The sequence below is a fragment of the Bos taurus genome, chromosome 18 (genome assembly GCF_002263795.3).
Source record: "Bos taurus isolate L1 Dominette 01449 registration number 42190680 breed Hereford chromosome 18, ARS-UCD2.0, whole genome shotgun sequence".
NCBI classification, from domain to species: domain Eukaryota; kingdom Metazoa; phylum Chordata; class Mammalia; order Artiodactyla; family Bovidae; genus Bos; species Bos taurus.
Genome location: NC_037345.1, coordinates 61,259,322 through 61,281,564, shown reverse-complemented (window position 1 = coordinate 61,281,564; position 22,243 = coordinate 61,259,322). Strand labels below are relative to the sequence as shown.

Here is a 22,243-nt window from a genome sequence, read left to right as displayed (position 1 = left end):
GTGGGAATACCCAGGTTCGTTCCCTGGGTCAGGAAGATTCCCCAGAGAAGGGAATGGCTACCTTCTCTAGTATTCTTGCCTGGAGAATTCCAGGGACAGAGGAGCCTGGTGGGCTATAGTCCATGGGATTGCAAAGAGTCAGACACGAGTGAGTGACTAACACTTTCTCTTTCAGAAGGAGAATGGCTGGATCATATAGATTTTTGTCTGCTTGTGATGGAGAAATATTCACATACTGAGGTATGAAGTCCTTTTTTTCTTATGGTTCATCTTGAACTGTGTGTGAGCTAAGACAGCCTGTCCAGCTCTCACAGCTCATCTGCTTTAACCATTGCGGTAAAGAGAGTCTGTTTGGAAGATAAGAATGAGTAACTCCCTTTTCATGGCATCCATGTTAACACTCCCTCCAAGATAAGGTTCCCTTCCCAGACACCAGGGTCCTGCTGTCTCGCTGTCTATGTACTAATTCTGTCTCTCTTGAAATCTTGAAGGAATTCACCCTGTCATGTTGATGAGTGAGTTTTGTTTGGATGAGGTGTAAAAGGATGCTGGAAACCATGCTTCAGCAGAGCAATTCCTCAGAGCTCTCTGAGAGGCTGCCTTCCCAACTATAGCCCTCAGTTTGGTTCAAATTAGGTTTTTTTTCTATCCCTATGGTAGGTTCTTTATTGATTGCTCCTGTGGACACAGATTCTTTTGATCATTAAGAACCCTGAAAAGGAGGGGCTGTAAAACCAGGGACCCAACTCTCAATCCTCCTCCCTCCCAGTTTTATTTACACGACTTGGCCTTGCAAAATCTGCTTGTGACCTGAGACACTCAATTGTGGGGAATCCTTAAGCCCAGCTCAGCACCAATTAAGAGTTGTTGTTACATGCATTCACGAAGTCGTATCCAACTCTTTGCAACTCCATGGACTGCAGCATGCCAGGCATCCCTGTCCTTCACTGTCTCCTGGAGTTTGCTCAAAATCCTGTCCATTGAGTTGGTGATGCTGCCTAACCATTTCATCCTCTGCCACCCCTTCCTACTCCTGCCCTCAATCTTTCCCAGCATCAGGGTCTTTTCCATTGAGTCAGTTCTTCGCATCAGGTGGCCAAAGTATTGTAGCTTCAGCTTCAGCATCAGCCCTTCCAATGAATATTCCAATGAATGATTTTCTTTAGGATTGACTGGCTTGAATTTCTTGCTGTCCAAGGGTCTCTCAAGAGTCTTCTCCAGCAACACAGTTCAAAATCACCAAAGTTCAATTCTTTGGTGCTCAGCCTTCTCTATGGTCCAGGTCTCACATTCACACACAACTACCAGAAAAACCAAAGCTCATAGATTAGACATAGCTTATTTTCCATTTCAGTTAGTTTCACAAAATATTTTTTTTCAAGTGAATACTATTCATTCCCCTTGATATCATCTGAAAAATAAAATTTTCTCTGTTTTGGGGCACATAAAATATTACATGTACATGTGATTCTTTTATTATATATCTCATCAAATATAATTGAACATTTTCTGCATTTCAGACAGTGTTTCAGCTGCTGGGGAGAAAATGGTGGTCAAAAGTGTTGTGAGTTGAATGCATTTCCTTTTTCTCAAATTCCTCTGTTGAAACCCTAACCCCCAGGACCACAGAATGTGACTGTATTTGGTGAGAGGGCCTTAAAGAGGTAACTAAATTTAAATGAGGTCATTAGAGTTGGCCCTAACCCAATATGACTGATATCTTCATAAGAAGAGGTGATTAGAACACAGCATACATAGAGACAAAGAGGAGGAGAGATTTAGCAAATAAACATACAAGACACCTAAATGCAATGAATTTCATAGAAACCGTGAACATTTAAAATATATTTTAATATATATATCTTATATAGATACATATTTTATGCATTTAATTATACATATCTTACTATGTGCAGATATATTCACATGTACACACATGCTTCACTTTTTACAAATACTGCATGTTCTACAAATTGATTTGTGACCACTGTATTATCAGTTGATGTTTACCATATTTTAGAAAAAATATTTTTAAAAATCAAGGTATGTACTTTTTAACAAAATGCTATTGCACACTGAGTAGAGTATAGCATAACATAACTTTTTAAAACATGACTTTTATATGCATGGGGAAACTAAAAAAATTGTATATGATTTCTTTTATTGCCAATTTTTTTTATTGGGTCATCTGGACCCAACAAGCAATATTCCCAGTGTATACCTGTATGGGTGATCATATTTGATTAATGAATGAATCTCCAATTTGGGTCACATCACTTATTTCATTGGTTGCACTGTGCAGCTTGTGGGATCTTAGTTCCCCCATTTGGGACAGAACCTGCACACCCTGCAGGGGAAAAATGGAGTTCTAATGACTAGACCACCAGGGAATCCCCCATACCATTTAATAGTTATGAAAATGCACCATTTTCCTTACTGGAGAATTACCCACATTCTGGTTTTGGCTGATTGCATTTTCAGTTGAAATGTGAATCTACCCTTTATATCTGCTGTGAGCTGGGAGCTGCTCTAGAGGCTTGTATTCTGATGCAGTTTGTCATCAAGGCTGTGTTCCCGGAAGTGTTCTGTACTGCTTATCACAGCTCACCGGCTAGCACGATTCCCGGGTGTCCCACATCAGTGAGGGAAGACTGACAACCGGATGATGTCAACCTCTTCCATCGAAGTTTCACCTGACAGTTTCAGTCCTCATTAATTTCTAAGCCAGTAATTTCATTAGAACTCGCAAGATAGTGGTATCTCTAATTCTGTTAATCTCTCTTCACTTATTCTTTAATCCATCTGATAATTTTGCTGTTTAGTTTCTTGACTTCCATCCCCCTTTTACTCTACTTCAGTTGTTCATTCCTACCAACAACCTCTATATCATTATCACTGACATCATTAAAGTCCATGACCTCAGTTTCAAGCATTCTGTTCTGCAGCAACCACTTCTCATCTTGTTTCTCCAGGTTCATTTTCCAGCGTTTACTTTCACCCAACTGTAAGCATTCATCAACCAGTTATTCCTCCCCATCCCGTTCCCCTTCCTCTAGCAATGCAGGTGTCCTGGTTGTTTTTTCAATTAAGAACTTTTTCTCATAAACTCTGTGGTGCAACTCTAACGTTCTACCACAGAAGAGTAAAGAGAAATGATCATTTGGACGATGTTACACTACCTCTCAATAAGCTGGGGGAAGAGATTAAAATGAGCATTTCCCTTTATCATTACTCAAGATCCACTTCACCTGTTATTCTCTTTTTCCTAAACTCTACTTGGTTCTGTAATAAGATAGCTGCCCTAGCATTCTTGTGTTACTGTTTGTACAATGTGTTTGTTCCCTTCCTTTTACTTCCTTTTACTTTACTTTATGTCCTAATGTTTAAAGTATAACCCTGGACAGAAAATATACTTACCTACATTTCCTTCCCAGGTCACAATCTCTGTGTTTTCAGTGGCAATAGACATAAGAAGGTGCTTCTTATACACCCATTAACATTTTAGTATTTTCTCTGGTTGATGGTTATTTTGTTGTACTTTCTTTGTGGAAATTCACCTTGAGGCTCACTTATGAAGCATGTGCTTTTCTGAATATATATTTTGCTTTGAAAAGTTTACTTCAAAATTATTCAACAGTAAAGTCATTTTATCTGCTGGCAATAAGCACATGGTTGTAAATGCATTTCAACTTCAGGCTCCATAGAGGCTCAAAATGTCACTTGAACTGGAAGATACTTCTGAGTCTGGAGGGATGCCACACAGCATCTATGTCCTGTGGTTAAGAAGATTCATCACCAGGGATATTTCCATCAAGCATTTGGGAATTGGAGTCCGGTGGCTGTTGATCATTGTTCTCCCCCAGGCTGTGTCGGATCCCATATCCAAAGTATACAACAGATCCTAGCAGGGAGATGAGACAGTGAGAAGGGAAAGTAGGTGCTTTCTTCACTTATGAAAGCCCAGCAGGTGTCCTACGCCTTCTGTTGCGCCTGACAGTTTAGGGGAGAGGTAGTAGGAAGACACTTGGGTTCAGTCACTCAAGGGGCCTCAGTTTCCAAGAAACTCACTCACCAATCCCCATCCAGAAGCCAAACTGGACCCAGGTCCTAGTGTTCATCTGCATCATCAAGTAAACGTTGACAAAGATGCTCACCAGTGGGAGGATGGGCCAACAAAGGACCTGTGGACAAAGTTAATTCATCCCTGAACACACCCCAGATGTCTGAAAGGGAGACCCTACTCCACGTGGGCAGGAAGAGTCCAGTTCAACGCAGGCTGTGTGTTCAGTGCCTACTGAGATTGTGTGTGTAAAGCGCTGAATGTGGATCAGGAAAGGGTCCATTGGTTTTAGCAACTTCCCTTCTGGGAGCAACTCCTGATCCAGCCTACAGCATTTAGATGTCAGAGCAGGCAGCCTTCATTCCTCACCCTGGAGAGCTTGGACACATAAGGTCACTCACCTTGTAGTGAAGAGGAGAGGGGTTCTGGGGCTGCCTCCAGATGATGGTTGTGATGCCAGTGATGGGCAGCAGCAGCACAGCCACTGTTGTGTACACTGAGAGTCCAGAGAATACACGGCTGGTCAACAGGGTCAGGATCAGGCTCAGGACCATCAGCAGGAGAACTGCAAGGGTCAAGGTGGAGGAGAACAGGCTGGACCCAGAAGATAAAGACATCAGGACGTTGGGTCACACCCATCTCAAAACTGCCAACCTCAGGAAGGGCCATTATCTCTCCAAGATTCCTCCTCAACTGCCCAAAACACACTGCCCTCCCCATACTGTCAAATTTAGAATACAGCCAAGAGAAATCCCACTGCTCACCAAGCAGAAAGGCACATCCATAGACAATCCGCCCAGATTTCCGAGTGGGGATGGTGCTGGAAGGGAACCACAGAGTCTTCAGAATCCTTGAATTTTCTGCTTCAGGTACAGATTGTAAAGGTCTTGCTTCCAACTGAGAAATATCTATTTCCTCTTCTGCTGTCTCATTCTGGCTTAAATTCTGTTCTGGTTGATACCTGAATTAGAAATATTAAGGCAGTGTTAATAGTATCCCCTACTCATCCAACATCACCCAGATGATTCCATCTCTTTCCCAAATTAACGATCGTTGGTCATTTTGAAGGCAGTGTGAAGGCAGAAGAGGATCATCTTCACATCAATCCCACCAGTCAAAGACTTCCAGTCAGCATGTTGTGGGGTCTCACCTGAGGACAAGCACAGAAAAGGCCACCAAGGAGTAAGCGAGCAGGGTCCCAATTGACATGAGGTCCGCAAGATCAGTGAGCTCAAAGAGTAGTGCCATGACCGCTAAAATCAGGGCACAAACAAGGAGAGGGGAGAGAGTGAGACAGTGGAAATATGAAAGTTAAGAAAACTGGTCAAAGAAGTTTTGTTTATTCACCTGCAAGACTTCCAGAAGCTAAGATGGTCCACATGGCGGTTCGTGTGCGGGCATGGATTTGGGCAAGTCTCCTGAAAAGGAGTCCATCCCCTGCCATTGTGTAGATCACACGAAGCATAGGGAACATGGTGCCCAGGAGGCTGGGAGAGAAAGTGGGCACGTGGGAGGAAGGGGAGAAGCATGAGAGACTGGGGTTTCTGCTCCCTAGTCTACATGGGGTAAGCTGTCTTTCCCTTTTGTTTCTCAATCTGAAGCTACAATATCTGATAATCTGATAGAGGATGGAGAAAAAGCTTTGACACTGACCTGGATGAAAGAGCACAGATGGTGATAGCAGCCAGGACACATCTTAGAGGGCCCCACCCAACACTGAGGAAAGCCTGTGGCAGGAAGCTCTCAGGATGAATCTGGTAGTAGGGCACCATGAGGGTGAGTGCTGCTGAGCCACCAACATACACCAAAAAGCAGATGAAGATTGTGATCACGATGCTAATTGGGATGGAATGCTGAGGATTTCTGGCTTCTACTCCTGCGAGATGAGTGGAGCATTAGGTCAGTAAACACACTGGAATGAAAGCACAAAATCCAATTACCTTGCACCTCCAAATGCAGTCTAAACTTCTTCCAACCCCTATGCCCAAGGGCAGCCCAACCTGCCCAGACCCTTGATAAGAAACACAGTGACTACAGTTACCTGTAGTAGCAATGACATCAAAGCCATCAAAGGCATAGACACATGTTGCTATTCCATGGAGAATCCCTTCAATGCCAAAAGGTGTAAACCCTCCAGCACCCAGAGGACCCAAGCTGTGATGAGAGAATGAATGAGGAAGAACATGGGTGAGGTGAGTTCAGCCATCCCTACTTGTATCCTCAGTTAATATCACAACTCCTGGACTCCATGACTCCACCATCGGATTCATCAGCCCTGATATCTTTGGTCCCCACCACGTTCCCAGCTGTGCACGTCACACACATAGACATTATTCAGCCAAGAGTACTCTCCTAACCTAGAGGTGTCAGTGGATTCAGATGTGTTCAGCGTGTAGTCCTGTTCTGTGAGCTTCCAGTTGTGCAGGTCTCCCTTAATGAAGCCAGAGATGATGATGATGATGAGAATAGAAAGGTTCAAGCCTGCGAACACTTTGTTAAGCATGACTGATTCATGAAGTCCCAGAACCAGCAGTCCTGTGGAAAGATGGAATATGAAGCATCCAAAATAACTAAATCTGTAGCATACAAAGAAAACTAGTGGTTGTCATAGGCTGGGGTTTATGGGTGGGTGAGAGGCAGACAGTGACTGCTCAGTGGGTACAGGGTTTCCTTCCGTAGTGATGAAGATGTTTGGAGCTGCATGGAGGAAACGGTTGCACAACACTGTGAATGAGTTACTAAGTGTCACTGTATGGTACGCTTTCAGATGGCTAATTTCTTACTGTGGCTATCATCTCACAATAAACACATTGACCAACATCACTTTATACATCTTAAAATTATGTAATATTGTATCTCAATTAAGACAAGCTATGACAAACCTAGACAGCACCTTAAAAAGCAGAGACATCACTTTGCCAACAAAGGTCTATATAGTCAAAGTTGAGGTTTTTCCAGTAGTTATGTATAAAAGTACGAGTTGAACCATAAAGAAGCCTAAGCACCAAAGAATTGATGCTTTCAAACTGTGCTGCTGGAGAAGACTCTTGAGAGCTCCCTGGACAGCAATGAGATCAGGCCAGTCAGTCCTAAAGGAAATCAACCCTGAATATTCATTGGAAGGACTGATGTTGAAGCTGAAGCTCCAATAGTTTGGCCACCTGATATAAAGAACCAACTCACTGGGAAAGATGCTAATGCTGGGAAAGACTGAAGGCAGGAGGAGAAGGGGATGACAGAGAATAAGATGGTTGGATGGCATCATCAACTCAATGGACATGAGTTTCAGCAAACTCGGGGAGATAGTGAAGGACAGGGAAGCCTGGTGTACTGCAGTTCATGGGGTCACAAAGAGTTGGATGCGACTTAGCGACAGAACAACAATAACAATCTCAATTATATCGCAAAAAATCTGGGGGGATATGGTAAAATGGTTAATTTTATTTTGTGTGAATTTCCACTCAAATAAACAAATATCTTCAGTCTCAGTACAGGGAAGAAACTTGTAGGCCTAAAGCAAATGATTATCAGGTGGGGATGATTTTGTCTCTGAAGAGACTCTTGGCAATATCTTGAGGCATTCCGATTGTCATAATTTGGCTGGTGGGCATTGCTGTTATCTAGTAAGTAAAGACTGAGGGTGCTAATCAACAGTTGACAATGATTGAAAAAAAATTCACAATGAATAAGACAGCTCCCTGACATCGAAGAACGATTCCACCCAGAATGTCAGTAGTGCCAAGGGTGAAAAACAATGGTTTGTATCTTGGCTTCTTGTCTGTCTTATCTCAGACAGTTCATTCCGGTCCTACCTGATGTGAAGAGCTAACTCATTTGAAAAGACCCTGATGCTGGGAAAGATTGAGGGCAGGAGGAGAAGGGGATGACAGAGGATGAGATGGTTGGATGGCATCACTGACTCAATGGACATAGTTTGGGTGAACTCCAGGAGTTGGTGATGGACAGGGAGGCCTGCTGTGCTGCGCTTCATGGCGTTGCAAAGAGTCAGACATGACTGAGTGACTGAACTGAATTATCCCACCATTCTGGAACTCCAAGCTTTCTTTACCCCAACTCCCCCTCCACATCCCACTCTTCCCATTCTATCTCTGAGCCCTGTCTCACCTGTGAGCAGCAGCACCAGGACCAGGGCAAAAAAGTCTGGATGCCTGGCCAGGAAGTAGGGCATATATGGAGAGAAAGTTCCCTGGAACGCCTGAGAGATGTGGTTCCCAATGAGACTGTCAAAGGCGATGCTCCAGGCCCTGGCCTCACTGGCGGTGCCTGCAGCAGCAAGAGAACACTCACTGACAAAGAGAAGCTGAATCTCTATCATGTACCACAGGATGTTCTGGGGGGAAAAAACAGACAAAATACCTAATCTTACAAAGTTCCCTTTTATGGAGTGCAGAGGGTACACCCTTTGCAAGCAGCACTAATGGTGAAGAACTTGCCTGCCAATGCAGGAGACATAAGAGATGCAGGTTCAATTCCTGGGTTGGGGAGATCATCAGTGGTAGGAAATGGCAACCCACTCCAGTGTTCTTGCCTGGAGAATCCCATGGACAGAGGAGCCTGGTGGGCTACAGTCCATGGGATCGCAAAGAGTTGGATGTTCCTCAAGCAACTTTGCACTCAGAGTAGACCCAGATGATTCACAAAACAGGTCAACTATTTAATATGTTAGGAGAAGATTAATATGAGGCCAGAAACTATAACAGGGAAGTGGGACATAGAGGACCAGGAGATGAGGGTGACAATTTAAGTCGAATTGTAAACAAAAATCCCACAAAGGAAACAGCAGAGCAGAGACTTCAATATGGTGAGGGGAAGGGCCTGGGGGACATGCCTCCTTATCACCCACTCCTTTCAGTTCCTTTTCCTGCTCGGTTCTTGGTTCAGTCATTTAAGGAGAGCAGAGCTGCCCTAACTAGAATACAGTTATAAGGGTTTCCTGCCACAGTTATCCACGTCCCCCCACAAGGTGCATTAATGAAGTTCTCATGAATCAGTGATGACTCCAATACCTGCTCTGAATTTCCTGATCTTAAGCCCCACACCTTCCCCCACCCCACTGTCTCACCAATGACAAAGGACAGGATGAGGTTCCATCCAATGACGAAGGCACACAGTTCTCCCACAGTGACGTAGCTGTAGAGATACGCAGAACCAGAGCGTGGTACCCGGGCCACCAACTCCGCGTAGCACAGCCCGGACAAAAGAGTTGATAGGCCGGCCAGCAAGAAGCAGATGATGATCGCTGGTCCTGCTTCATACACAGCCACTTCTCCAACCACGATGTACACGCCAGCTCCTAGGGTACCGCTCACACCCAGAGCTGTCAGGTCTCTGGTGTTCAGACAGTGGGCCCTGCCCTTCTCAGACTCCTCCCTGGGCTCCAGCCGCCGCCTACGGATCAGCTTCTGAGCAAACTGGTGAACATCCTGACACAACATCCTAGAGAATTGAGGAGGCTCAGATCTGCTGAGAAAACAACACAGCAAGCTGTCAAGAATGTCCACCTACCCTTGGCCCTGGGAGTCCAGTTCCATGGAGTGACAGAGTGATGGGAACAGGTGGTAAGAGGACATATTGAGCAAGTTCTCTATCTCTGAGATGTGGTTCCTTAAACCTAAGTTAATCTTTCAAGATGTTTCAAAGTTACGGAAAGAGTTGCTTGAAGAGAAGCGAGGGGGAGCACTTCTCTTAATGAAGTGTGATTTTATTCCTCCTATCTTCTTTACTGAAAATACACATCCTACTTTCCTGTTATACGCTAAAATGCTTCCGTTATTATTTCTAGTAGATTTACCTATATATTTCAAATAGAATCCTCAACTCTTAATACCTAGAAAAGCTAAAACATAATTATTTCTAAAGTGTTCATTCAAAAACTTTTATCCGATGCCAAGCCAATTTTCTTGCTAACAAATGTTGTAACATAAATTTAGTGACTTTCAGGCAACCCAGTTACAGTAAAAGTATTATGCTTAATATTGATGACTCTGAAGATATTTTATTCTAAGTTTGTTTTTATATTAACAAACTTAAACTGACTTTAAGGTCAGATATCAGTTTAACACTGAATATTTCCCAGAGTGTGTGAACCTGCATTTAGCTTCATTCTTGTATTTAAAATTATTTGCTTTCTTTTCTTTAAGCCAATTTAATAGCGGTCCTTTACAAATCAGCAACACTATCCAAAAGCAAAGACACATACTGAGACGTACATAAATCCAGACAGAGACCTCACGGTTTCATTTTCTAAACTTAGCCATGAATCAGCTATTACAATAGGAAACTCACTAGTTTGTAAATAACTGTAACAGTAAAATACAGTTACTCGTTAAAATAAATATATTTATGTAAAATTTTTATAAAGTTTTTAAATAAGTACTAAGTAAGATTCTTCCATGTTTTATCCTCAGTCTCAGAAATTAGACAAGGCTTGGATAAGTGTTCCTAAGAGCCCTGGTGTCAAGGCATAGGCAGAGAAAATCATGTTCTCCTAGCAAGAGTTGTCCTTTAAGGGTCAGAATTCTGAAAAATAAAAAGTATTTTAAAAGTCAATTTTCTCTAATTACACATGCAAAAAGAACCAGTATTTTTTCTTCAACAGAATTTTTAATCTTAACAAATTTTCTCCAGAGTCCAGAGAATATTGTGGCCACACAATGTTAGAATAACATATCTTCTTTCTTTTCTGTAGTCATAGTTTCATAGGTTAATTTTAGACCAGAGAGTTCTCAAATTGGCCCTGATAACAGGGGGAAAGTGGCTGATAAAATGTTGTACCAGCAAAGACTATTTCTCTGGAAAGAAGGGGGTCTTCTTTTAATCCAAAGAATCTGAAGCAGTAAGGGAACTTGCAGGAGTTGGGGAAGCTTGGTTCCCCCTCCGAGAGCTGGGAAAAATTAGAAGGGGATCATTTAGAATAAATAGGACACTTAATCTCAGTTTATTTTCCCATCCATGGCAATAAAGATTTAATTGTAAGATACTATAATATTATAAGATAGTATAATATTATAATCCAGAGACCCAATATTTTAGGTCATTTTCCATCCCTCAACTTAAATAAAGACCAGCAATCATTAAAGCAAATCTAAGTTTTCTCTTTCTTGGCCCATCTGGCTTAAAAAGGACAATGTCCCAGGTTGAACAACCTGCAACCAAGAACAGCACTCCTAGAAATGAAGTCCAGCCTCCCAGAAACACGACTCGGGGGCCCCTGGGGAGACCCAGACTGCCCTCTGAATTTCCTTCGAATCCTGTGCGTGATGGAATTTTGAGAGTCCTCTACTCTCCCATTGCTCACTGACCAGAAGTCTGTAGTTGACCCAGTCCCTCCCATGAGGGGTTCCCAGTGCGGGGGTGGAGTGGGGGTGGGGGGTTGAGGGAACATTTGAACCAGTGCCAGCGTCACCGGGGTGCCCCTCGAGGAGCGTCCGCTATAGCGGTGAGGTCTGCGTGAACGTGGCCGGCCCAGTAGGCTGTACCCCTTGCAGTGCATGGCTGTCGCAGCCTGGAGTGGCAGAGAACTGCTGGAGGAACTGGAGTTGGCTACAAGGTAGAAGGCCACGGGGGTCAGGACCTGAGAGCCAAGTGGTGAGAACAGTCTCACAGCGGATTTGTGGACACGGAGTACAGCGGGAGATAAAACAGCAGAAATAGCCCCAGGTCTACCACCCCGTTTGTTTGGCGTCTAAGGTAAAACTGAAGGGGACATAAGGCTTAGGTGAAAAAGAAACCTTGCTTCTCAAGTAAATTAGTAAATTCTAATTAGTAAAATCAAGTCAATTCTTTACTTCTCAAGTAAAGAAAATCACAGGACAAGAAGCATTTGCCTGCTGGTGGGTTGCTTGGGGAGAAAGACATGGAAGACTGATTGTGGGGCCTGCGGGTTGTAATTTTTCTACTCCTGGGAAGTAAAAGTGCAGTGTGTAGCAGGGAGCGATTTGTTGGAGGCAGTGGTAGGTGCCAAGCTAAGATCCCTGCTGCCTTGCTCTCAGTGTTGAAGAGGATGGGCACAGGGCATGCTGGGAGTTGTAGTTCCTGCAGAGCCAGCAAAAGACAGAGAAAGGAGTGAGAAGAACATGACTTGGGCTCCTTCACTGAGCTGACCTGTAGCCCTGCGGATCTTGGAAGGAGAACAAAGCAGAGAGTGAGAGCAAGCAAGTTCTCATGGGAGAGAGAGAAAGACTCAGAGGTCTCCAGCCAGCAGCCTGGGGAGACCTGCAGTTTACCTTGAAATCCTGGGTCTCAGCATCAGACGTTCTCAGATAGAGTCAGGTGTGAGCGGTGGCTTAGTTCTCTGCCCAGGAATTGGACCCAGGTGGCCTGGGGGAAAACCAGGAATCCTAGCCGCTTGTCCACCAGGGGCCAGAGGCTAGAGATAAGATTCCCCTGGCTCTCGTCCCCATAGATATATTCATTTCTCAAGAAGTCAAAAGCTGTGAAAAAAAAAACAACAACAAACAAACAAAGAAAAAGTGTACGAAGTAGATTAAAGACACAGCCCAACAAGCCAGAGGGCACAGAGAAACTGCTTGTTCAGTTCAGACCAAAGTGAGGCAGAATTACACACCTGGAGAGAAGGGATGTGGGCCTTCCCCTGAGGAGGAGGAGCCCCATAAGATGGCAGTTAAGTCATTCACACAGGGCACTTCTTCCAGATTTGTTCACCTTTGGCCAATTGTTTGGTTTCTTTTTCCACACCTGCCCTGCCCTAGGATCCTCCCCAAAACACATGTGCAACTTCTTTCCAGGACAGATTCTAGTCCAGAGCCCTGTGAGGGGGTCCTTGACATCACCTATTATGGGATGGTGCCCCCTTCTTTTTGACCTCCAAGGAGCCTTTCTGGGGATGTGCAGAGTCTCCCAGTCCCAAGGGTAGGAAATATGTGACCTCTTGATCTTTTAATCAAATAGAGTTTAGCCCTGCCCTGATTGTTATCTTAAGTGTCCACAGGAGACAAAGTCCAGCTACTTACTCTGTTCTTGTCATTTCCATCTTGAAGTTGCCAACAGGAGGCTGGTTGTAAATGTCTAGCCAAGTGCCCACCTGCCTCCTTCCTCAGGAAATGTAAACAGGAGTCTAATTGTGAATGCCCAGCCTGGAGCTTACCTAGATCCTGCTTCAGTGCAGTATGGGGCTCCTGGGCGTTATTTCTGTCCCCTGTTTCTTGTAGGCAGACTCCAGTCTCCACAACCTTCCCTGAGTTCCAAAGTGCAGTTTCAAGCAGTTGCTAATCACGGAGCTTCCGAGAAACCACCTGAGACAAAATTAAAGGGGCCAAAGCAATTTCCTTGTCTAACAATGTTCTACGTACAAGAAGAGACCTTGAAAAAGTAAGGTTGCAGTTACTAGCTGCCAGCAGACATTGTTCTGTGAATGGATGTGGCATCCTAGTCTGATGCAACTCAGAAAACTCATTTTTGGCAATGCAAGGACTTGTCTGAGATCACAGCCAGCGTCACCTAGCTATTTCCTCAGATGTCTGCACCGCAGCGACTTCATTTTGACTTTTAACTGTAGTTTTCTCCCCAATAGCCAAAGCAGGTGCCACCATTAGTGATGTCAGTGTTTGTCTACGTATGCGAAGATGGAAGAATCAGGGCTCATAAGATTTTCTCCTGACTTGTGGACACAGTGGAGGAAGGAGAGGGTGGGACAAATTGATAGAGTAGCACTGAAATATATGCGCTGTGTGTGCTAAGTCACTTCAGTCGTGTCCAACTCTTTGTGACCCCGTGGACTGCAGCCCTCCAGGCTCCTCTGTCCTTGGGATGCTCCAGGCAAGAATACTGGAGTGGGTTGTCATTCTCTTCTCCAGGGGATCTTCCTGACCCAGAGATGGAACCCGGGTCTCCTGCATTGCAGGCAGATCCTTTACCATCTGAGCCACCAGGGAAGCCCCCAATCATATACATTACCACATGCAAAATAGACAGTTAATGGGAAGTTGCTGCGTAACACAGGGAGCTCAACCCGGTGCTCTGTGACAACCTAGAGGGGTGGGATGGGGGGTGGGTGAGAGGGAGGTTCAAGAGGGAGGGGACACATGTATACCTATGGCTGGTTCACGTTGTTGTACGGCAGAAACCAACAGAACATTGTAAAGAAACAATCTTCTGATTGAAAATAAATTTTAAAAAGTCTTCTGAAAGTGTCTAACTCCCTGACGGCCTGTTCTGCCAGTTTTCCCAGTGCACAGACTGCTTCATTCCTTATCTCTGCCCTAAACTCCTCTCAGCGGGTGTTGAAAGTCAGCAGCTGCAGCAGCTCCTGATTTAATCCTTGTAGAGGTAGATGGCAAGTGCCAGTTTCCAGTCGGCAGGGCTCCTGTATGGTCATAAATTCAACAACGGTTTGGGAGGCAATTCATGACCATTGGGAGGCAATTCATGACCATTATGGTCCAGGAAAATAGGTCCAGGAAAATACTCTCTCTTGTTGCTTCTCCCAACATTTAGAATTACATGGTTACCGGCACTGATCTCATATGAAACTACACATCATCATTTTATCAGAGGCCAGTAGTGGAAGAAACAACAATTTTGCGAAACAGGAGAAACACAAATAACAAAGCTGGTAGAATTCGTAAGATCATAAGTGAGAATTAAGCCGAGAACTTCCATTAGATGTGGCCCAGGTAGATTTCAGGTCGTCTGACTCAATCCATTCTGTATCAGTCCTTATCTCTCAGAGAAATTATTTATTGGCACCGTCCATAAGGCACCAGCCCTCTCATTGTTCTCCGAGCTGTGTCGGATCCCGTATTGAAAATGTGGAGTGTTCTGATGAGCCATGGGACTGTCAGACTTCTCTATGGGCTCCAGCGGCCGCCCGTGACCAGCTTCTGAACAAACTGGTGAACATACGGATGCAGCATCCTAGACACAGCTGAGGAGGGTACGATCTGCTGAGAAAGCGAGACACAAAGTCCTCAGGAATGTCATCCTAAACAACACAGTCCTACCGTGGAGACCAGGAAACTCTACTCAGTATCCTGCGATAAACCATAGGAACAGAATATGAAAAAGAAGGACTTCCCTGGTGGGCCAGGAGCTAAGACTCCACGCTCCAAATCAAGGGACCCAGGTCCCATCCTGGGTCAGAGAACTAGATTCCATACACCACAACTAAGCGTTGGCTCAGACAAATAAATATTTTTTAAAATATGAAAACTCTATACAGAACTGAATCACTTTGCTGTACAGCTGAAATTAACACAACATTAGACATCAACTTTACTTCAATAAAAGAAAAAAAAAAAAGAATATCCATCCGCCCTTGGCCTTGGGAGTCCAATTCCATGAAGCAATGGAACGAGGGGAAGAGGGTGATATAAGGACACATTGGGCGAGTTGTCCGTCTCTGAACTTTGGTTTCTTCACACATAAACAACACTTTTAACATATTTCAAAGTTACTGGGAGACTTACTTGAAGAGATGTGAGGAGGAGGAGAACACATCTCCCCAAAATGTCCTACTTTGGATATGGGTTGTTTTGAGCTGAAGGCGATTCAGACCCAGCGGACTCAGGAGAAGTTCTCTGTCTCTCCTTTAACTGCTCAAAATAATTATATTAGGGGACCTACGCCAGGAAGAGAGCTATTACCAGAGAACAGCTTTTAATCTCAAAAGGACTTGCCTGCCTGGAGGAGCAAGCAGCTGTTCCCTGACCTCCTGTAAGTTGTTTTCCTCCCCGTTGAGGCCTCAGATCCCTACCTCCTTATCCTTAGCTCAGGGGAGCGTCTGAGCCTCAATTGCCAAACTGTCTCTGAGCCTAGGGGCTTCCCTGGTGGCAGTCAGTAAAGAACCCGCCTGCAATGCAGGAGACCGGTGTTTGATACCTGGGTGAGGAAGATCCCCTCAGTATTCTTGCCTGGAGAATCCCATGGACAGAGGAACCTGGAGAGTTAGAGTCCACAGGGTCGCAAAGAGTCAGACACTACTGTAGCGAGTTAGCATGCAGGCCCTGATCCTAGTTGCAGCGTGCAGACTGTTTGTGGCAGGCTCCCTGTGGGCTTCCCTTCAGTGGTGGCCTGCGGGCTCCAGGCCCTGTGGGCTCAGGAGCTGCGGGCATGTAGGACCTTAGTTCCCAGGCCAAGGATCTTGAACCTGCCTCCCCTGCATTGGCAGGCAGATTCTTTAGCACTGAGCCGCCTGGGAAGCTCTCTGTGTATTTTACCACCATTTAAAAAAAAGTACTGCCCATGATAAATAATAAAACTTGGGCATAGCAAACCCAGAAGTGAATGAATGTAAGTCATCATGCGTTTATTCTTTACACATACCTAAATCTGGGTGTTCAAGTCCCTTACAGTTACCCCAATATCTGCAGAAAAGGAAGAACCCATAGATTCGAAGGGCCCAGAGTAAAAAGAGATTGAAATCATAAAACCTATTCTAGGGCATGATCACCAACCCTACATCATAAACCTTATATAAGGGTGATCTCTAATATTATATGAACAACAGTAAAAATTGTCTTAGAGCCTCAAGGCACTGATCCAATCTCGCCCCACCCTTCCTTACACACACACACATACACACACACACACACACACACACACACACACACACACACACAGCGCAGACACCAGCTCCTGCTTTCATCTGTAAAACGGGTTTTTCCACCCTCAGGCTGGAGCTACTATGACCCCTTGCACTCTGGGGTTGCAGAGGTCTCCTTGGGACGATGCGAACTCAGCGCCCAGTCTCCCACAGAAGAGGGTGACCCGAGACTTACTGGATCCTTGGAGCAGAGCCTGGAGCACTGGGTCAGTCAGGGAGGCTGGAGCTGGGACATCTCCAAGAACCCAAGCCGGGAGTCCTGAGCGCAGAAGACGGTCCTCACCCCTGGGTTGTTGGGGTGGGGGTGGGCTGGGAAACACCTGCAGTGTTGTTATCAGCCCTTGACTCTTCTGCGGTTACCCCCAGGGGGTGGTTCGGAGATGGTGTTTATTATAGTAAATTACACATAATGTATAATTTAGCATTTTAACCATTTTAAGTGTCCAATTCAGAAGTGTTAAGAACATTCACATTTTGGGCAACCAAACTCCAGAACTTTTTTTCATCTTGCAAAACCAAAACTGTACACATTCAACAAAAATTCCCCCTTTCTCCTCCACAGTTGTTGGTAATCACCACTCTACTTCCTGTCTCTATCGCTCTGACCATTGTTAGGTACTTCAGGGGAGTCATTCAATATATTTCATTTTCTATCAGGCTTGTTTCACCTAGTAAAATGTCCACAGGTTCATCCATGTTGTAGCTTATTGGAAACAGGTTATATTCTTTTTGTGATGGCGTGTTTCTTTAACGTTTCATGCTTTTTTGGGTAGTTTTCCATTGGCGCTCTCTCATTTGAAGTAGCAGACATCTTCAATCTTTGCTGGTTACCTTCAGCTGGGGTATTCTTTTAACGATGGCGGTGTACCTACTCCACTTTTCTTGCTCCGTCTTGTGGGAGAACTCTTAGCTTTTCTGTCTCTCTGTTCTGACAACCCACCAGGCTGCCTCCTGGAAAGCTGTGTCTGGATTTCCAGAAGGTGGCGCTAGGGCTCCAGTTTGCGGGCCCCCTCGCCCAGAGCGGGGGGCGGGGGCGGAGGGCGGGGCGGGGGGGGGCGGTTGTCTGAGCCCGCTCCTTGTCTCCCCCGGCTCCCCTGGGGGCTGCAGGGGGAGAGTCCCACAAGGAGCCCCTGGAGAGCGGGGGGAAGTGTGGGTCAAGCACTCGGGGCACTGAGGATGCCTGTGGACGCAGGAGGTAGATTCCTGGCTGTGGTGCTCAAGGAGGCATGTGTTTGGGTTCCCTGTTGAGAGCAATCCCTTTCACGCCCTTTGAAATGTTGATCGGCCTCTTTGCCAGTAGCCTTCCTCTCCTTCCTCATGGAGGTCCCCTCTCAGCACTGTGGAGGCTGCTGTAGAGACACAGATGTCGCCAGCAGTGTCCTCAGAACTAGGCTAACTGGACACTCACTGGGCTCTTTCCTTTTCTGTGATGGGAGATCAGCCCCGTGAGATGTTTCCTTGTGTGTGTGTGTTTGGGGGGTTGTCGGGGGGTGGTTCTGCTACTTTTTCTTTGATCCTTTTTTGGAGTGCCAGTCTCTTCCCTAGTGAAGGCTGACCTTCTGCGAATTTTCTCTTTTGTTACTGTTCTCCAGGTTACGCCTCCGCCCCCAGAGGGGTCCGGGCAGGTTCCCTGGCTCTGCAGGTTCTGCAGCCCATAGTGAGGTCTGCCAGCCTGTGACCCAGATCCACAGACAGACAAGACTCCCCCAGGGCTCTTTGGGCACATGGAGCTAAGTCCCACCACACTCACAGAGGTACTTTTCCAACCCAATCCAGAAAATGGGCAGAAGACCTAAACAGACATTTCTCCAAAGAAGACACACAGATGGCCAACAAACACATGAAAAAAAAGATGCTCAACATCGCTCATTATCAGAGAAATGCAATCAAAACTACAATGAGGTATCACCTCACACCAATCAGAATGGCCATCATAAGTCTGCAAACAATAAATGCTGGAGAGGATGTGGAGAAAAGGGAACCCTCTCGCGCTGTTGGTGGGAATGTAAACTGATACAGCCACGACGGAGAAAGCACGGAGGTTCCGTAAAAAACAGAACTACCACATGATCCAGCAATCCCACTACTGAGTGCATACCACGAGAAAAACAATTCAGAAAGACACAAGTACCCCAATGTTTATTCCAGCACTGTTTGCGGTCGCCAGCACATGGAAGCAACCTAACTGTGATGGGTAGAGAAGATGTGGCACATAGGTACAATGCACTATGACTCAGCCACACAAAGAAACGAGACTGGGTTATTTGTAGTGATACGGATGGACCTAGAGTCTGTCATACAGAGTGAAGTAAGTGAGGAAGAGAAAGACAAATATCATATATTAATGTATATGGATGGAATCAAGAAAAACAGTACAGATGAGCCTGTGTGCAGGGCAGGAACAGAGACGCAGGGCGAGAGAACAGACATATGAGCCCAGGTGGGGGAAGGGGAGGGTGAGACGAACTGAGAGAGTAGCACTGACATATGTACACTAGTGTGTGTAAGGCTGATGGCTAGTGGGAAGCTGCTGTCTAGCTCAGGGAGCTTGGCTCAGTGCTCTGTGATGACCTGGAGGGTGGGATGGGGGGAGGGGGGAGTTCAAGGCGGAGGGGACATATGTATACATGTAGCTGGTTCACTTCTTTGTATGGCAGAAAAACCACCCCAACTTTTTCAAAAGGTACTTTTCTTCCTGAATGGATGTCTATTTGTTCTTTGGTTATTGAAATATAGTTGGTTTATATTAGTTTCAGGTGTATGGCATAGTGATTCAATATTCTTACAGTTACTGTCATTTGTATAATACAAGTAAATGTATCAAAGGAGAAACAGACTCACAGATCCAGAAAACAAACTAGTGGTTACCAGTGGTGCGAGGGAAGGTTGTTTTTGCTCAGTCACTAAGTCTCGTCTGACTCTTTGCAACCCCATGGACTACAGCACACCAGGCTCCTTTGTCCTCCACTATTTCCTGGAGTTTGCTCAAATTCATGTCCTTTGAGTTGGTGATGCTGTCTAACCATCTCATCCTCTGTCACCCCCTTCTCCTTTGGCCCTCAATCTCTCCCAGCATCAGGGTCTTTTCCAATGCGTCAGCTCTTCGCATCAGGTGGCCAAAGAGAGGAAAGGAGGCAGGATCAAATTAGGGATATGGGATTCAGAGATACAAACTATTATACCATGTATACAATAGATAAGCAGCAAGGATAGGTCGTAGAGTACACGGAATTGTCACCCTTATCGTGTAATAACTTTTGACAGAGTGTAATTGGTGAAACTACGCACCTGAAACTATTATTAATATAATACTGTAAAACAAGTCTACTTCAATTAAAAAGAAATACTGATATAACCAACAGTTCACAATTACTTATTTAGCTTTCACCAGTAATTAGAATTGCTATGGGGTTTTACGAATGGCTCACTGCGTAAGGAGTCTGCCTGCAATGCAGGAGACACAGGAGATGGGGGTTTGATCCCTGAGTTGAGAATGATCCCCTGGGTAAGGAAATGGCAACCCACTCCAGTATTCTTGCCTGGGAAATCCCATGGACAGAGAGGCCTGGTGGGCTACTGCCCATGGGGTTGCAAAGAGTCAAACACGACTGAGCAACTAAGCACAAATGTTAAGAAGTCTGATTAATACGTGTCATTAAAACTACTGAAATTAATAAGGAAAATATATTTGTGTTCAAGGAAATTATTTTAAAGTTATAAGGATGAATGTGTATTTTGTTAAAGGGAAAGGAAGTAATTTTGTCCTAAAGTGACATTAAAATGGGGGAGGGGAGAAGCAGAACACTGAAAATCTGAGTGTAATAAAGGAAGTTATAGAAAACTTGTGGAGGATTTCCCTGGTGGTCCAGGGGTTCACAGCAGGGGGGCCTGGCTTATATATCCCTGGTCTGGGAACTAAGATTCTGCAAGTTGCAGACAGGGTAAAAAAAAAAAAAGTTGTGCTATCTTGAAAATCTTCCCAAATCAAATTCCTTTACCACACACACACATACACACACACAAATTATTTGGCCATGGTAAATCTTAGTTGCGTTATGATGTGGGATCTAATTTCCTGACCAGGGATCAAACTTGAACCCTGTGCTTTGAGAGCATTGGATCACCAGGGAAGTCACTCCCAAATAATACTATAAGTGAAATATTTTTTTGACCTCTAGCTAATCTGGGGATTTTTCAGTGAGCCCCTACAACATCTCAGAGAAATATATTGAACCCATTATAATTAGGAAAATTGGCAAATATCATTATGTAGCTATCACAGTCAAGTAAGTGATGATGAACATTCTAAGGTGATATTGGAAGGATAAATGTTATTGATCTTTTTTTTCTAAAAAACTATATGAAATTGTAAAAAGCCTAATATGTCTCAGCATATTGTTATCAGTCATAATTCTAGTTATTATTTTGAAATATTAAATGTCATGGAAATAGCCCAAACTCTCCTTTTTCTTACCTCAATTACCATTTAATTTTCCATCAACAGAGCCAAACACCTCACCTCTGAAATTCCCATCTTACATAGGTTATGTAAGGACTCATCCTGTGTTTTATCTCTCTACTTCTTTGCCAAGCATAGCTTTGACTAGATGGACCTTTGTTGGCAAAGTAATGTCTCTGTTTTTTAATACACTGTTTAGGTTTGTCATAGCCTTTCTTCCAAGGAGCAAGCATCTTTTAATTTCATGGCTGCGGTCACAGTCCACAGTGATTTGATATATCCTAGCTGGAGAAGGCAGTGGCACACCACTCCAGTACTCTTGCCTGGAAAACCCCATGGACGGAGGAGCCTGGTGGGCTGCAGTCCATGGGGTCACTAAGAGTCGGACACGACCGAGCAACTTCACTTTTCACTTTCATGAATTGGAGAAGGAAATAGCAACCCACTCCAGTGTTCTTGCCTGGAGAATCCCAGGGACAGGGGAGCCTGGTGGGCTGCTGTCTATGAGGTCGAAGAGTCAGACACGACTGAAGCGACTTAGCAGCAGCAGCAGCAGCAGTAAATTGTTATCAGTCATAAGTTATCTTAAAATTTAATACATTATCTTAAAATTCTGTGTTATGGAAATAACCAAAATTCTCTTTTCTTTTTTCTTACCATGGTTGTTATTTAATTTTCCATCAACAGAGACAAACACCTCAGCTCTGAAATTCCAATCTTACATAGATTATGTAAGGAGTCATCCTGTGTCTTATTTCTCCACTTCTTTGCTAAGCTTTTAGAGGGTTAGAGGGAAGGTTAGGTGACTTTTCCAGGCTCATGTGGGCAGTAAAGTGAGGAGGTATGGGGTGTGGGAGAGGAATATGTGAAGCCTGGAGGGTGTCCACGTTGTACCCCTGTCCCTGGAAAGACAGCAGACCCTCAGTCATCTCCCAAACCCCTTCCTCATCTTGTTGCCCTGCTCACAACCACTCACTGACTCCCTGCCCTGTGGGAACCACCCATTTTATGAATCAGTTCAGTTCACTTCAGTTCAGTCACTCAGTCGTGTCCGACTCTTTGCAACCCCATGAATCGCAGCACACCAGGCCTCCCTGTCCATCACCAACTCCCGGAGTTTACTCAAACTCATGTCCATCAA

The 22,243-nt window shown here is 44.8% G+C and overlaps 1 protein-coding gene across 3 annotated transcripts; it reads right to left on the bottom strand.

Moving 5' to 3' along the window:
* Positions 1 to 1,865: 1,865 nt before the first annotated feature.
* LOC528332 (cationic amino acid transporter 3) lies at positions 1,866 to 15,147 on the bottom strand. 3 transcript variants are annotated; one of them, XR_009491449.1, is made up of 13 exons: positions 12,307 to 15,147; positions 9,144 to 9,544; positions 8,186 to 8,344; positions 6,418 to 6,595; positions 6,102 to 6,214; positions 5,714 to 5,936; positions 5,408 to 5,547; positions 5,211 to 5,313; positions 4,825 to 5,021; positions 4,462 to 4,625; positions 4,073 to 4,181; positions 3,418 to 3,901; positions 1,866 to 2,693 (listed from the first exon to the last, which is right to left on the bottom strand). XR_009491449.1 is itself a non-coding variant. In XM_059877605.1 (12 exons), exons 1-12 carry the CDS (start codon positions 12,327 to 12,329, stop codon positions 3,780 to 3,782), a joined length of 1,932 nt encoding a protein of 643 aa, XP_059733588.1. In that variant the 5' UTR covers positions 12,330 to 15,147; the 3' UTR covers positions 1,868 to 3,779. The 3 variants fall into 3 exon arrangements, 2 of the variants coding, with proteins under 2 accessions (XP_059733588.1, XP_059733591.1); XM_059877605.1 differs by having other exon boundaries at positions 1,868 to 3,901; XM_059877608.1 differs by having other exon boundaries at positions 1,868 to 3,901; positions 9,144 to 9,541.
* Between the last annotated feature and the right edge of the window lie 7,096 nt (positions 15,148 to 22,243).